At 42.3% G+C, this 15,268-nt stretch overlaps 1 protein-coding gene across 6 annotated transcripts in view; it reads right to left on the bottom strand.

The window, feature by feature from the left end:
• LOC110488115 (lysophosphatidylcholine acyltransferase 1) overlaps positions 1 to 15,268 on the bottom strand; it is a 34,398-nt gene that overhangs the window by 7,212 nt on the left and 11,918 nt on the right. For 4 of the 6 annotated variants that reach the window (XR_016493560.1, XR_016493559.1, XM_021560141.3 and 1 more), the window contains exons 3-6: positions 7,396 to 7,535; positions 6,525 to 6,739; positions 4,701 to 4,813; positions 4,533 to 4,593 (exon numbers count right to left, since the gene is read on the bottom strand). Coding sequence is in view for 3 of the 6 variants with exons in the window: in XM_021560141.3 (XP_021415816.1) it covers positions 4,533 to 4,593; positions 4,701 to 4,813; positions 6,525 to 6,739; positions 7,396 to 7,535 (529 nt within the window). In the remaining 3 variants the exon portion in view is untranslated. Of the gene's footprint in view, positions 1 to 334; positions 432 to 4,532; positions 4,594 to 4,700; positions 6,006 to 6,089; positions 6,740 to 7,395; positions 7,536 to 15,268 lie in introns of those variants that run through there. The other 2 variants (XM_090227835.1, XM_090227836.1) reach the window with 2 other exon arrangements.

The raw sequence follows: 15,268 nt of genomic DNA, 5'->3' as shown, positions 1-15,268 counted from the left end.
ACACCTGATTATACATAGAAGTAGGCCGAGGCTACCTGGCCTGCGCGCAAATATAGACCTATAAAATGTGCCCATTTGAGGATCTGATAGTATTTCTGATTGTCTTAATGCACCACCACTGTGGAACTTCTCAAAGTAATACATTCTTCACCTCAAACAGCAAGTAAACAAAGTCTGTTCTTACATGAATTGAGAATGACATTAGTTCCTTAACTCAGCCTAGATAAAAAAATCTTTCAAGCCCTCTTTCAATAACCACTCACCGTGAAAAGGGTAAAAAAATCTAATAAAAGTCATGCTCTGGTCCAGTGGAAACGTCATAAAATAGGCCTACCTGATTATTTCTTATCCCTTGCGCAAATAGCCTACAGCTATGTCTGTCTGGAGCTGACTGGAGCAGGAAACTGAGGGCCCAGAAAATGTTACGCAATGTTGCAAGTTCGCTAGTGCTAGCTTCAGATTGGACCAAGTTAATAGTTGACACAATGTTTCAAGTTCCTTACAGACAGGCCATGCATAGCCAATTAGATTTATAGAATACTTATAGAATACTTCTACCTACAGGCTGCAATGTTATTTGTTGGCCTTATGTAGGCTGTTTATATAGTTGGCAATGGCAATAGAAGTTACTTTGAGAAAAAAATGTAACTACATGATAATAATTTTAAGATACGAAGACTATTATAAATGAAAATAAAACTGTTTGACGAAAATGTGCACTTAAAAATAATAACTGGTATGCAGAAAAGGTAAGATAAATCGTCACTCCAAATGGTAGCCTATTCGTAGCATTACAGCAGGAGCTTAACAGCAGAATCTGCAAAGGCCAGCAGCAGTAGGAGGAAGAGGGTCGAAAGAACAGACAACTGTCTGAGACAGCCCTAGGACAACAAAAAGCTGATAAAATGTGCAGTTCTGTCACACAACACAATGCCACAGATGTCTCAAGTTGAGGGAGTGTGCAATTGGCATGCTGACTGCAGGAATGTCCGCCAGAGCTGTTGGCAAAGAATTGAATGTCAATTTCTCTACCATAAGCCGCCTCCAATGTCATTTTCGAGAAATTGGCAGTACGTTCAACTGGCCTCACAACCGCAGACCAATGTGTAACCACGCCAGCGCAGGACCTCCACAGCCGATGAAACGGGGGAGTATCTGTCTAATAAAGCCCTTTTGTGGGGAAAAACTAATTTAAAATTTGCATTTTCTAGGCCTGTCTCCCCAGTGGGTTAGGCTGGCTCCCAAGTGGGTGGGCCTATGCTGCGACCCTGCCCAGTCATGTGAAATTCAAATATTAGGGCCTAATGAATTTATTTCAATTGACTATTGACTAAATAACTAACTCAGTAGAATCATACATTTTTGTTGCATGTTGAGTTTATATTTTTGTTTGGTATAAATACCTGCAAATCAAATCACATTTTATTTGTCACATACACATGGTTAGCAGATGTTAATGCGAGTGTAGCGAAATGCTTGTGCTTCTAGTTCCGACAATGCAGTAATAACCAACAAGTAATCTAGCTAACAATTCCAAAACTACTACCTTATAGACACAATGTTTGCAGTTAACTTACATGTGTCATTTCACCGGTCACATAACTGTTCATAATGAAGCTTAGCGGTAGACCACAGTCACCTTATGTTTGTTTACAAGCACACAACATTAAGAGACTGGAGCCTTGGGAGTCACTCACTTTTGTGCAACATGAGTCAGGTGACGTAGTTACAGTATGGAATTCACAACCAAATGTTTGCCAGCTAGATGTATTATAACTATTAAAGTTAACTGTCTAAAAATGTGCTAAATGCTCTGTAGTTGTGCATTTGGTTTGCTAAATGAGTAGCTAGCAAGTTAGTTAGTTATCTAGCTAAGTGGTTAGCTCGTTTCATAATCAAGCTGTGCTTGGTAACAGCAGAGAATCTCCTCCTGGATCAAGAGCCTTGCGGTCTAATATTTGTTTTGCGTGTGCAGCAAACTGTCAGTAGCATTTTTGAGTTACTTGTATAACTTGATGAGCTGGGATGTCTGCCCTGTAAATTGTTTGTCAGAGACTGTATAGAACGTTCGCAATGACTCGGTTAGCATTTAACTAGCATTCATCATGGGATTTTACATGGACTTATTAGCATTGCTAACCTTCAAATTAGAGACTCAGTGGGGTTTGAAAACCGTGCCCTTTGTGTTCAGTGCTGCTATTACCAAATAACCTGGGATGGCATAAGGTTGGTATGAAGGTATGACAATCTGGTCAACGCCCATGCCTAATTCACAGTCGGTGGATGACTGACATTCTGACAACCTTCTGTGTGTGTGTGTGTGTGTGTGTTTAAGATGACTGACAAACTTCCCCCTGAGGACACACAACATCAAAATCCTGCGTTAATGGTTACAGTGTTATACAGTAGTACAGCCTGGTCATGAAACTGCTGGAGACTACCCTGACCTCTGGGTGCAGTGGGACCATTACCACTAGGATACTGTAGGAGTTATGACTGGATGATTATGTAGGAGTATGGAGAGAGGGATGAGGAGGTATGAGAGGGAGAGAGGGGGCGAGAGAAAGAACAAGGGGATAGAGAAAGAGGGAGAGAGAGGGGCATATGCATGTGAAGATCGGTGAGATTGACATTTTAGTACAGCAGAGAGGAAGAGATGAGGGAATTCAGAAAAGAGAGAGAAGATCAGACAAAAGCAAAAAGAAGGGAAGATGAAAATATGATTGAGACATACTGTATGCCAGGGCTGTTTGGCAGAGAGCCAGTGAGAGGACTAAACAAGAGACACATTGGACAGCTAAATCCAGACAAGACCGAGGTACTTATTGTTGGAGCCAAAGCACAGTGAGAGAATTTAGCCTCACATTTTAATTCACGGGCAATAAAGGTAAAACACCAAGTAAAAAAACATAGGTGTTATTCTATTGGTTTTTAAATCAATCCACGATTGTGCATCCCAATACACGTCAGACATGTTTTTAAGTTATGTACCCAGTAGGTCCCTCAGGTTCTCTGGCCTTTTAACTATCCCAAAGCCTAAGATCAAGAGGAATGGAGGTGTATCCTTTAGTTAATATGCCCCCAGCCTCTGGAATAGCCTGCCAGAGAACCTGAGGGGGGACCAAGAGGCATGGAAAGGTAGCTTTTAGTTACTATGCCCCCAGCCTCAGGAATAGCCTGCCAGAGAACCTGAGGGGGACCAAGAGGCATGGAAAGGTAGCTTTTAGTTACTATGCCCCCAGCCTCAGGAATAGCCTGCCAGAGAACCTGAGGGGGACCAAGAGGCATGGAAAGGTAGCTTTTAGTTACTATGCCCCCAGCCTCAGGAATAGCCTGCCAGAGAACCTGAGGGGGACCAAGAGGCATGGAAAGGTAGCTTTTAGTTACTATGCCCCCAGCCTCAGGAATAGCCTGCCAGAGAACCTGAGGAGGACCAAGAGGCATGGAAAGGTAGCTTTTAGTTACTATGCCCCCAGCCTCTGGAATAGCCTGCCAGAGAACCTGAGGGGGACCAAGAGGCATGGAGAAGCGAGACTGAAACTGTGGACAAAAAGAGATCTTAAAAAGCTTTGCTTTTCCTTAGGGTGCTTTTTATTTGTTCAGATTTTACTGTTATTCTTTAGTTTTTTTAATCCTCTTACTTAAATATTTCATTTTATTTTCATTGTTTTTATTAGTTTTTTCCTGTGACGACCACTGTATTGCATTTCTGAAATGTGCCGTATAAATAAAAATGGATTTGGACCGACAACCCAGAGTTAAACTGAAAGCTGGGTTTCAAGGGGCAACACTACACAGACGGGAACACGCTTAGATAAACAGGGATTTACAGCTCCAGTCAGAGCTGGTCAGTGAAATTCCTATTATATATAACTATTTACCTTTGCCATAGCCCAAAATATAACAATGTTACTCCATTGTTTACAAACAACAATGTATGTCTTTCCTTGCATCTGGAGCCCTGTCTATGAACTTGTGGTGACATTTCCCTAGCCCCAACCCTCAGCTGTATACCATCACAAACGGCGAGGACACCATTTTGTTGTTTTTCGTTTCCCAGAATGTCGCTTAACTGAACAGGGTGAGACAGGTTTAGAAAAGCTTGGCTTATGGGGACAGGACAGTGACACAGGGGTAGAACAGAAGGGATTACTCTGTGGGGACAGCTACAATGAAGAGGGGTCACTAGTGGGAACACACACACAAAGCGACAACACACACACACACGCTGAACAGAAATACACACACATGGAAGTGCGCATTCAAGACTCACATACACAGTGACAGGCACAAGGGGTGCAATTTTCAAACCCCACTGAGAGAGAGGGCGAGAGAAACAGACACACACACAGACAGAGAGAGAGAGCGACGGCGCGAGAGAGAGAGCGTGCGCGCAAGAGAGGAACAGCGAATGAGAAACAGCGAGCGCGACACAGAGCGCGAGAGCGACACAGAGCGACAGACAGAGAGACGCAGAGACAGAGACGCAGAGACAGACAGATGAGGACCTGGTCAGCATAAAGAACACATACCAGGCTTGAATGTGATGAGGCAGGATCTGTTGGTACACGTCCCCTCTGGAAATATCATTATCTGCAAACACACACACACACAGTACAGTACACATATGGGTACTTATCTAAATACACTGTACATTGAATTAGACTTCCAAGATTGAGGAAGGTTGGTCTTTACGTTACCTGAGGCCACTCCCCTCCAGCGTGGGCTCTGCGTTTGATCTCCTCAACCGTCTTCTTGCGAGAATCCTGGTCCGACCGCGACACGAACACTGGCCTTATGAACTTTATCAGAGCTGGTGGGGCAGGGAGAGACAGAAGGGGATGAGGGAAAGACATTGGGGAGAGAAAGAGGAATGATAGATTAGTGATTAGCACAGCATAATATCAATATAACAATAATGTTATAATGACAATATGGTCATCATTAACACCTGGTCTCACCACCTCATACTGTTCCTCTCTCCAACCGTCATGTCAACTCTGATAACCTCACTAACACACAACAGTCAATATCTATCAGAAGACTATGGTTCTCACTGCCCCTGACAGAGACTGGGGTGGGTTTCTCATGCATACTACCGTGCTCCACACTCTCATGCTCTGAGCGCATTCTCCGACAACCTTCTCTTGAGTACATTCTTGTGAGGTTGAGTGTGTGGAGAACGCATAAAACAATACATTTGAGAAGCAGTCACACTCCCCCAACTGTATTACCTCACGCTGCACCTCCCCATTCACTGAACCTTCTTCCAGCCAGGACAGTGGCAACCATAGACGATACAAGACATACACAAACCAAATGTTTTACTGCGTAATTATACGCTAGATATGTGAACTGTAATAATCTAGCTAGCTAGCTAGTTAAACAGGCAAAATGTCCTAACACTAACGTTATGCAAGGTAGATGTACATATTTTGTGGGTAGCTACCAATTCTTCGTGGTTTGCCCTATTGACTTACTATGGACATGGGACTTACCCATTCACTGAACGGTCTTTCAGCCAGGACAATGGCAATAGAGACGAAACAAGATATACACAAGGCAACCGTTTTACTTCATAACTATCAGCTAGCTAAATGTGAATTGTAACAATATAGCTAACCAGATAGTTTAAGAAGCAAAAATGACCTAAAACTAATAATAGGCAATAGATTCATGGGTAGCTAGCTAACTATTCTTTGTGGCTATCTGGTTAGCTAACAGTAGTAGCTAGCTCTATTGACCTATTATGGGCTTGCCAGAATTAACAGTATTTATTTACTAATGTATCAAGATCAAATATTGTAGTCAGGCAACACACGAGATGTGAAGAGGCAACACACGAGATGTGAAGAGGCAACACACGAGATGTGAAGAGGCAACACACGAGATGTGAAGAGGCAACACACGAGATGTGAAGAGGCAACACACGAGATGTGAAGAGGCAACACACGAGATGTGAATAGGAAACATTTCATTGCAAAGTCGGAGTGTATTTTCTATCACTTCCGTTCAAATAATGGCCACCATTGATTTGAACACATTTTGTATATTTGTTTAAAGTGGTTGCGTCATATTTCTTTGCATACCTTCCGTTGAAGCTTGTGCATCGATGCATGCTTCAAAATATGTACAAACGGAGTGCGCATTCGAGAAGTGCCCTCCATGCTCTGTTTCGCATACTTTCATTTGGACTCATACTCTGACCCTCCCGCGCTCCAATTTGCGTGCTTGGAGCACAGTAGTATGCATTTTGAGACACACCCAGAGAAAAATGAAGAAGACTGCGGTACCAGAGAGAGAGAATGAAGATCAACAGACCGGGAAAGAAAGAGATGAGGAAGACTGTGGAACCAGAGAGAGAGAATGAAGATCACGACTAGAGTACACACTTCCCTAGACAGTGAGACAGACTGAAAAGGCCTGACAAATCAGGAAGAGGCAGAGAGAAGGCAAAAGAGAGGTGAGGAAGACAGTGGTATTTAATGAAGATGAGAGAGATGACAATGAGGACGACTACTCACTGCCCCAGACGGGGATGTTCTTGCTCTCGGTCTTCATGACGATAGAGGCCATGGTCATGGTGACGGGGATGGCGTCAAAGTAGGACGAGTGAGGGGCCAGGGTGAGGATGGGCGCCTGCGAGGGCGGAGCCGGTTCCCCTTTCACCGTCACCCAATGGAACCCTCCACAGAACCACATGGCACGCATGATCCCCCTCAGGGCGATGTCACAGATCCTGTAGGAGAGAGACTGATTGAGGGCGTGTGTGTTTATTTTTATTTAACCTTTACTTATACAGTTAGTTTACTTAAGACTTGTTTGCAATTATGTCCTGTTGCGCGCACATGTGTGTTTGCCCTGGCAATGTCAATTGTATCCAAACCTTCTACAAATATTCCACAATATTTGTCATTATCAGGTGTTTTCATTTTATACACCGAGTGTACAAAACATTATATTGAGTTACACCACCGTCGAAAGCATTTCACAGGGATACTGGCCCATGTGGACGCCAAAGCTTCACACAGTTGTGTCAAGTTGGCTGGATGTCCTTTGGATGGTGGACCATTCTTGATACACACGGGAAACTGTTGAGCATGAAAAACCCAGCAGCGTTGCAGTTCTTGACATACTCAAACTTGTGCGTCTGGCACCTACTACCATACCCCATTCAAAAGGAACTTCAATATTTTATCCAGCCCATTCACCTTCTGAATGGCACACAAAACATCCATGTCTCAAGGCTTAACAATCCTTCTTTAACCTGTCTCCTCCCCTTCATCTACACTGAGTCATAGCATTTACCTGGCCAGTCTCATGGAAAGAGCAGGTATTCCTAATGTTTTTCTGTCACTCGCTCACTCACACTGACACACACAGTGACAGGTGTACCTCCTCCACCAGGTCTCGGTCTCCACGGCCAGTTCAGATCGTCCCAGAGAGGCAGCGAAGGCAAAGGGCCAGGCCAGCAACATGAGGAGCACTGCAAAGAACAGCCGTACTGGGAACACAGTCACCGTCATCACACCGATCTAAGAGAGGGTGGTGGAGAGAGAGAGAGAGAGAGAGACTAAAGCAAATGGTCATGCATTCATCCATAAAAACAGAGATCAAGAGAGGGAAATAGAGGGGTACAAATGATCACATCTAAGCGATTGGCCCACAACACACAGTTCAGGACAAGCATCTATTTTTGTGTAAACAAGTAAAACTACTATAGCTTTGCCTTGGGCCTACACATTTTCCCTTCTATGAAATAAAATCTAATTTTATCAGTTGCGTAGACATATTTCGCAGATGTTCCAGCTCCAACAGTGCAGTATACCTAACAATACAAAGCAATACACAAACTCCAAAAATAAATAAAGAAATATCAGAACGAGCAATGTCAGAGTCCAGAATATAAAGGGTCTGAATAAGTATGTAAATGTGATTAGTTTTTTTAATGAAAATTAAAAAAAATAGAAGTTATTTTCATTTGTCATTATGGGGTAGTGTGTAGATTGATAAAAACATTTTTTAAAAGATAATCAATTTTACAATAAGGCTGTAACCTAAGAAAAAGGGGAAAATGTCAAGGGGTCTGAATACTTTCCGAAGGCCATGACTAGAAAAACAGTATATACATATGAAGTGGGTAAAACAGTACGTAAACATTAAAGTATGTTTTCTCCAGAGTGGTCAGTGCTGGTCTATTGATGAGCAGTGTGAGGATGTGGAAGAGAGCTAATAAATTAGATTGACCCATCAGGAAAGGCTCTGTTGAAGTAGAGACTCGGGCTTGCCTTTAACCATCAACCATACAGCAATGACAGACATACAGCTAATCATCCCTCCTATCTTTCCTTGTTCACTCTACGCTCCTTATGTTAGCGCAATCATGGTCGATGCATACATTAGCTTATACAGAACAAAAAAGGTCATTAAGGTCAAAGGATCATCTGAGATCAAAGCTGATAACTATTGACCCGTCATCCCTTGCAAGGAATATGGTCATCTTGTGTGTGTGTGTGTGTGTGAGGGTCATGTCATCACGCCTAATAACAGGGTCAAAATGTCACGGCCAGAGGTGGAAAAAGTACCCAATTGTAAAAGTAAAGATAACTTAATAGAAAATGACTCAAGTAAACGTGAAAGTCACCCATTAAAATACTACTTGAGTAAAAGTCTAAAAAGTATTTGGTTTTAAATATACTTAAGCATCAAAGTATAAATCATTTCTCATTCCAGATAGCCAGGGACACACTCCAACATAATTTACAAAATAAGCAATTGTGTTTAGTGAGTCCACCAGATCAGAGGCAGTAGGGATGTTCTCTTGATAAGTGTGTGAATTGTCCAATGTTGCTGTCCTGCTAAGCATTCGAAAAGTAACTAGTACTTTTCGGTGTCAGGGAAAATGTATGAAGTAAAAGTACATTATTTTCAGAAGGAATGTAGTGGAGTAAAAGTTGTCAAAAAGATATGTAGTCAAGTAAAGTACAGATATCCCAAAAAACAACTTAAGTATTACTTTTTACTATATTTTACTAGTACTATTTTTTACTAAAGTAGAGGAGGAAGACTACTCACTGCCCCAGACAGCAAACACTGTCATTTCAGATCCCATCCCCCCAGTCCTCTCCCCATCTCTAGAGATCTCTTCCCTCTCCTACTGGGTGTTACAGTAGTGCGTTGTTGTTCTCCATATTGTACATCTTATCTGTCTATTGCCTTCTCTCTATAATTATATTTCCCTCTCTCCATCTCTGCCTCCCTTCATTACAATGATGTGGTCTCCTTTCCTCTCTATGATTTGCTTCTCCTCTCTTTCCTTGTTTAAAAGTAGCCTAGGCAAAATCCAACCATATCCGTGGAGGGAATTACTTTCTACAGACTTCCATATGCCATTGAGACCAGTAACCTATTGTTTTATAAAGACTTCCATATGCCATTGAGACCAGTAACCTATTGTTTTATAAAGACTTCCATATGCCATTGAGACCAGTAACCTATTGTTTTATAAAGACTTCCATATGCCATTGAGACCAGTAACCTATTGTTTTAGAAAGACTTCCATATGCCATTGAGACCAGTAACCTATTGTTTTAGAAAGACTTCCATATGCCATTGAGACCAGTAACCTATTGTTTTAGAAAGACTTCCATATGCCATTGAGACCAGTAACCTATTGTTTTAGAAAGACTTCCATATGCCATTGAGACCAGTAACCTATTGTTTTAGAAAGACTTCCATATGCCATTGAGACCAGTAACCTATTGTTTTAGAAAGACTTCCATATGCCATTGAGACCAGTAGCCTATTGTTTTAGAAAGACTTCCATATGCCATTGAGACCAGTAACCTATTGTTTTAGAAAGACTTCCATATGCCATTGAGACCAGTAACCTATTGTTTTAGAAAGACTTCCATATGCCATTGAGACCAGTAACCTATTGTTTTAGAAAGACTTCCATATGCCATTGAGACCAGTAACCTATTGTTTTAGAAAGACTTCCATATGCCATTGAGACCAGTAACCTATTGTTTTAGAAAGACTTCCATATGTCATTGAGACCAGTAACCTATTGTTTTAGAAAGACTTCCATATGCCATTGAGACCAGTAACCTATTGTTTTAGAAAGACTTCCATATGCCATTGAGACCAGTAACCTATTGTTTTAGAAAGACTTCCATATGCCATTGAGACCAGTAGCCTATTGTTTTAGAAAGACTTCCATATGCCATTGAGACCAGTAACCTATTGTTTTAGAAAGACTTCCATATGCCATTGAGACCAGTAACCTATTGTTTTAGAAAGACTTCCATATGCCATTGAGACCAGTAACCTATTGTTTTAGAAAGACTTCCATATGCCATTGAGACCAGTAGCCTATTGTTTTAGAAAGACTTCCATATGCCATTGAGACCAGTAACCTATTGTTTTAGAAAGACTTCCATATGCCATTGAGACCAGTAACCTATTGTTTTAGAAAGACTTCCATATGCCATTGAGACCAGTAACCTATTGTTTTATAAAGACTTCCATATGCCATTGAGACCAGTAACCTATTGTTTTAGAAAGACTTCCATATGCCATTGAGACCAGTAACCTATTGTTTTAGAAAGACTTCCATATGCCATTGAGACCAGTAACCTATTTCTCTCATGTTCTGTTTTGTTTTCTTTCTTTCATTGTCTGGTAGCAAAAACATTTGTGCGTACTCTACTGCCTTGTGCGCATTGCTGCCCTAATAATGTTAAGAAAAAAATTGTTGACCAACATTTTAAGCTAAACGTCCTGATCTATTGCATCAGATTTGTTGCGGTTTTTTTTATGTAGCCTAGGCGTACTGGTTCTATGAATTTGGGATCTATCGTCCCGCAACTGTGGGAAGGCAGGGGGTCTAGTGCTTAGAGCGTTGGGCCACTACCCAAAAATGTTGCTAGATCAAATCCCCGAGCTGACAAGGTAAAAATCTGTCGTTCCGCCCCTGAACAAGGCAGTTAACCCACTGTTCCTAGGCTGTCATTATAATAATAATTTGTTCTTAACTGACAAGTTAAATAAAATACAAATTAAAAACTGTCCCAGAGTCTGGGCTATTTATTTCTTGACAAGCTGACCAATAGAATAGGTCAACTTTTCTACTATGGTGTTCAGGAGATTGACATAGCGGTGCGTCCATAAAGCTAGGGGAAGCTAAGCTTTCCCTAAGTATATTGAATTACCAAAATAATATAGCCTAATTAGCCTATTCCTGTCTATACAGAAATAAATCAATTCAAAATAGGCTACTAAAGCATGACTTGGCCAGAGGATCATTACTTTCCATTACACCTAAAAAAAAAAAAATTTTTAAATAAAAATAAAATGTTGCGCTCTTGGAATAGCATGCTATAGCACTAGTGAAAATTGCTATTTACATGTGAAAAATAAATGCAATATCAAATCAAAATGTATTTGTCACATGCACATGGTTAGCAGATGTTAATGCGAGTGTAGCGAAATGCTTGTGCTTCTAGTTCCAACAATGCAGTAATAACGAGTAGTCTAACCTAACAATTTCACAACAACTACCTTATACACACACACAAGTGTAAAGGGATGAAGACTATGTACATAAAGATACATGAATGAGTGATGGTACAGAACGGCATAGGCAAAATGCAGTAGATGGTATCGAGTATAGTATATACACATGAGATGAGTAATGTAGGGTATGTAAACATAAAAGTGGCATTGTTTATAGTGGCTAGTGATACATGTATTACAAAAAGATGGCAAGATGCAGTAGATGGTATAGAGTACAGTATATACATATGAGATGAGTAATGTAGGGTATATAAACATTATATTAAGTGGCATTGTTTAAAGTGGCTAGTGATACAGTGCCTTGCGAAAGTATTCGGCCCCCTTGAACTTTTCGACCTTTTGCCACATTTCAGGTTTCAAACATAAAGATATAAAACTGTATTTTTTTGTGAAGAATCAACAACAAGTGGGACACAATCATGAAGTGGAACGACATTTATTGGATATTTCAAACTTTTTTAACAAATCAAAAACTGAAAAATTGGGCGTGCAAAATTATTCAGCCCCCTTAAGTTAATACTTTGTAGCGCCACCTTTTGCTGCGATTACAGCTGAAAGTCGCTTGGGGTATGTCTCTATCAGTTTTGCACATCGAGAGACTGAATTTTTTTCCCATTCCTCCTTGCAAAACAGCTCGAGCTCAGTGAGGTTGGATGGAGAGCATTTGTGAACAGCAGTTTTCAGTTCTTTCCACAGATTCTCGATTGGATTCAGGTCTGGACTTTGACTTGGCCATTCTAACACCTGGATATGTTTATTTTTGAACCATTCCATTGTAGATTTTGCTTTATGTTTTGGATCATTGTCTTGTTGGAAGACAAATCTCCGTCCCAGTCTCAGGTCTTTTGCAGACTCCATCAGGTTTTCTTCCAGAATGGTCCTGTATTTGGCTCCATCCAGCTTCCCATCAATTTTAACCATCTTCCCTGTCCCTGCTGAAGAAAAGCAGGCCCAAACCATGATGCTGCCACCACCATGTTTGACAGTGGGCATGGTGTGTTCAGGGTGATGAGCTGTGTTGCTTTTACGCCAAACATAACATTTTGCATTGTTGTCAAAAAGTTACATATTGGTTTCATCTGACCAGAGCACCTTCTTCCACATGTTTGGTGTGTCTCCCAGGTGGCTTGTGGCAAACTTTAAACAACACTTTTTATGGATATCTTTAAGAAATGGCTTTCTTCTTGCCACTCTTCCATAAAGGCCAGATTTGTGCAATATACAACTGATTGTTGTCCTATGGACAGAGTCTCCCACCTCAGCTGTAGATCTCTGCAGTTCATCCAGAGTGATCATGGGCCTCTTGGCTGCATCTCTGATCAGTCTTCTCCTTGTATGAGCTGAAAGTTTAGAGGGACGGCCAGGTCTTGGTAGATTTGCAGTGGTCTGATACTCCTTCCATTTCAATATTATCGCTTGCACAGTGCTCCTTGGGATGTTTAAAGCTTGGGAAATATTTTTGTATCCAAATCCGGCTTTAAACTTCTTCACAACAGTATCTCGGACCTGCCTGGTGTGTTCCTTGTTCTTCATGATGCTCTCTGCGCTTTTAACGGACCTCTGAGACTATCACAGTGCAGGTGCATTTATTCAGAGACTTGATTACACACAGGTGGATTGTATTTATCATCATTAGTCATTTAGGTCAACATTGGATCATTCAGAGATCCTCACTGAACTTCTGGAGAAAGTTTGCTGCACTGAAAGTAAAGGGGCTGAATAATTTTGCACGCCCAATTTTTCAGTTTTTGATTTGTTAAAAAAGTTTGAAATATCCAATAAATGTCATTCCACTTCATGATTGTGTCCCACTTGTTGTTGATTCTTCACAAAAAAATACAGTTTTATATCTTTATGTTTTGAAGCCTGAAATGTGGCAAAAGGTCGCAAAGTTCAAGGGGGCCGAATATTTTCGCAAGGCACTGTACATTTTTTAAAGATATTTTTCCATTATTAAAGTGGCTAGAGTTGAGTCAGTATGTTGGCAGCAGCCACTCAATGTTAGTGGTGGTTGTTTAACAGTCTGATGGCCTTGAGAAAGAAACTGTTTTTCAGTCCCTGCTTTGATGCACCTGTACTGACCTCGCCACTACCTGTTCACCCCGCTATCATCCAGAAGGCTCGGGTGGTTTTTGTCCTTGATCTTTATGGCCTTCCTGTGACATCGGGTGGTGTAGGTGTCCTGGAGGGCAGGTAGTTTGCCCCCGGTGATGCGTTGTGCAGACCTCACTACCCTCTGGAGAGCCTTACGGTTGTGCCGTACCAGGCGGTGATACAGCCCGACAGGATGCTCTTGATTGTGCATCTGTAAAAGTTTGTGAGTGCTTTTGGTGACAAGCCGAATTTCTTCAGCCTCCTGAGGTTGAAGAGGCGCTGCTGCGCCTTCTTCACGATGCTGTCTGTGTGGGTGGACCAATTCAGTTTGTTCGTGATGTGTACGCCGAGGAACTTAAAACTTACTACACTCTCCACTACTGTCCCGTCGATGTGGATAGGGGGCTGCTCCCTCTGCTGTTTCCTGAAGTCCACGATCATCTCTTTTGTTTTGTTGACGTTGAGTGTGAGGTTATTTTCCTGACACCACACTCCGAGGGCCCTCACCTCCTCCCTGTCTCGACGTTGTTGGTAATCAAGCCTACCACTGTAGTGTCATCTGCAAACTTGATGATTGAGTTGGAGGCGTGCATGGCCACGCAGTTGTGGGTGAACAGGGAGTACAGGAGAGGGCTCAGAACGCACCATTGTGGGGCCCCAGTGTTGAGGATCAGCGCGGTGGAGATGTTGTTACCTACCCTCACCACCTGGGGGCGGCCCGTCAGGAAGTCCAGTACCCAGTTGTACAGGGCAGGGTGTCAGGTAGGGTGGAGAGATATGGTCCTTGACTAGTCTCTCAAAGCACTTCATGGTGACGGACGTGAGTGCTACGGGGCAGTAGTCGTTTAGCTCAGTTACCTTAGCTTTCTTGGGAACAGGAACAATGGTGGCCCTCTTGAAGCATGTGGGAACAGCAGACTGGGATAATGATTGATTGAATATGTCCGTAGACACACCAGCCAGCTGGTCTGCGCATGCTCTGAGGACGCGGCTGGGGATGCCGTCTGGGCCTGCAGCCTTGCGAGGGTTAACACGTTTAAATGTTTTACTCACGTCGGCTGCAGTGAAGGAGAGTCCACAGGTTTTGTTAGCGGGCCGTGTCAGTGGCACTGTATTGTCCTCAAAGCGAGCAACGAAGTTGTTTAGTCTGTCTGGGAGCAAGACATCCTAGTCTGCGACGGGGCTGGTTTTCTTTTTGTAATCCGTGATTGACTGTAGACCCTGCCACATACCTCGTGTCTGAGCCGTTGAATTGCGACTCTACTTTGTCTCTATACTGACGCTTAGCTTTTTTGATTGCCTTGCGGAAGGAATAGCTACAGTGTTTGTATTCGGTCATGTTTCCGGTCACCTTGCCCTGGTTAAAAGCAGTGGTTCGCGCTTTCAGTTTTGCGCGAATGCTGCAATCAATCCACGTTTTCTGGTTGGGGAATGTTTTAATAGTTGTTGTGGGTACGACATCGCCGATGCACTTGCTAGTAAACTCGCTCACCGATTCAGCGTATTCGTCAATGTTGTTGTTTGACGCAATGCGGAACAAATCCCAATCCCCGCGATCAAAGCAATCTTGAAGCGTGCAATCAGATTGGTCGTACCA

This window comes from Oncorhynchus mykiss, chromosome 30 (assembly GCF_057628025.1).
Source record: "Oncorhynchus mykiss isolate SJ-2025 chromosome 30, ASM5762802v1, whole genome shotgun sequence".
Lineage (NCBI taxonomy): Eukaryota > Metazoa > Chordata > Actinopteri > Salmoniformes > Salmonidae > Oncorhynchus > Oncorhynchus mykiss.
Note: the sequence above shows the minus strand (reverse complement) of the source record. Positions and strands in the feature narration are given on the sequence as shown.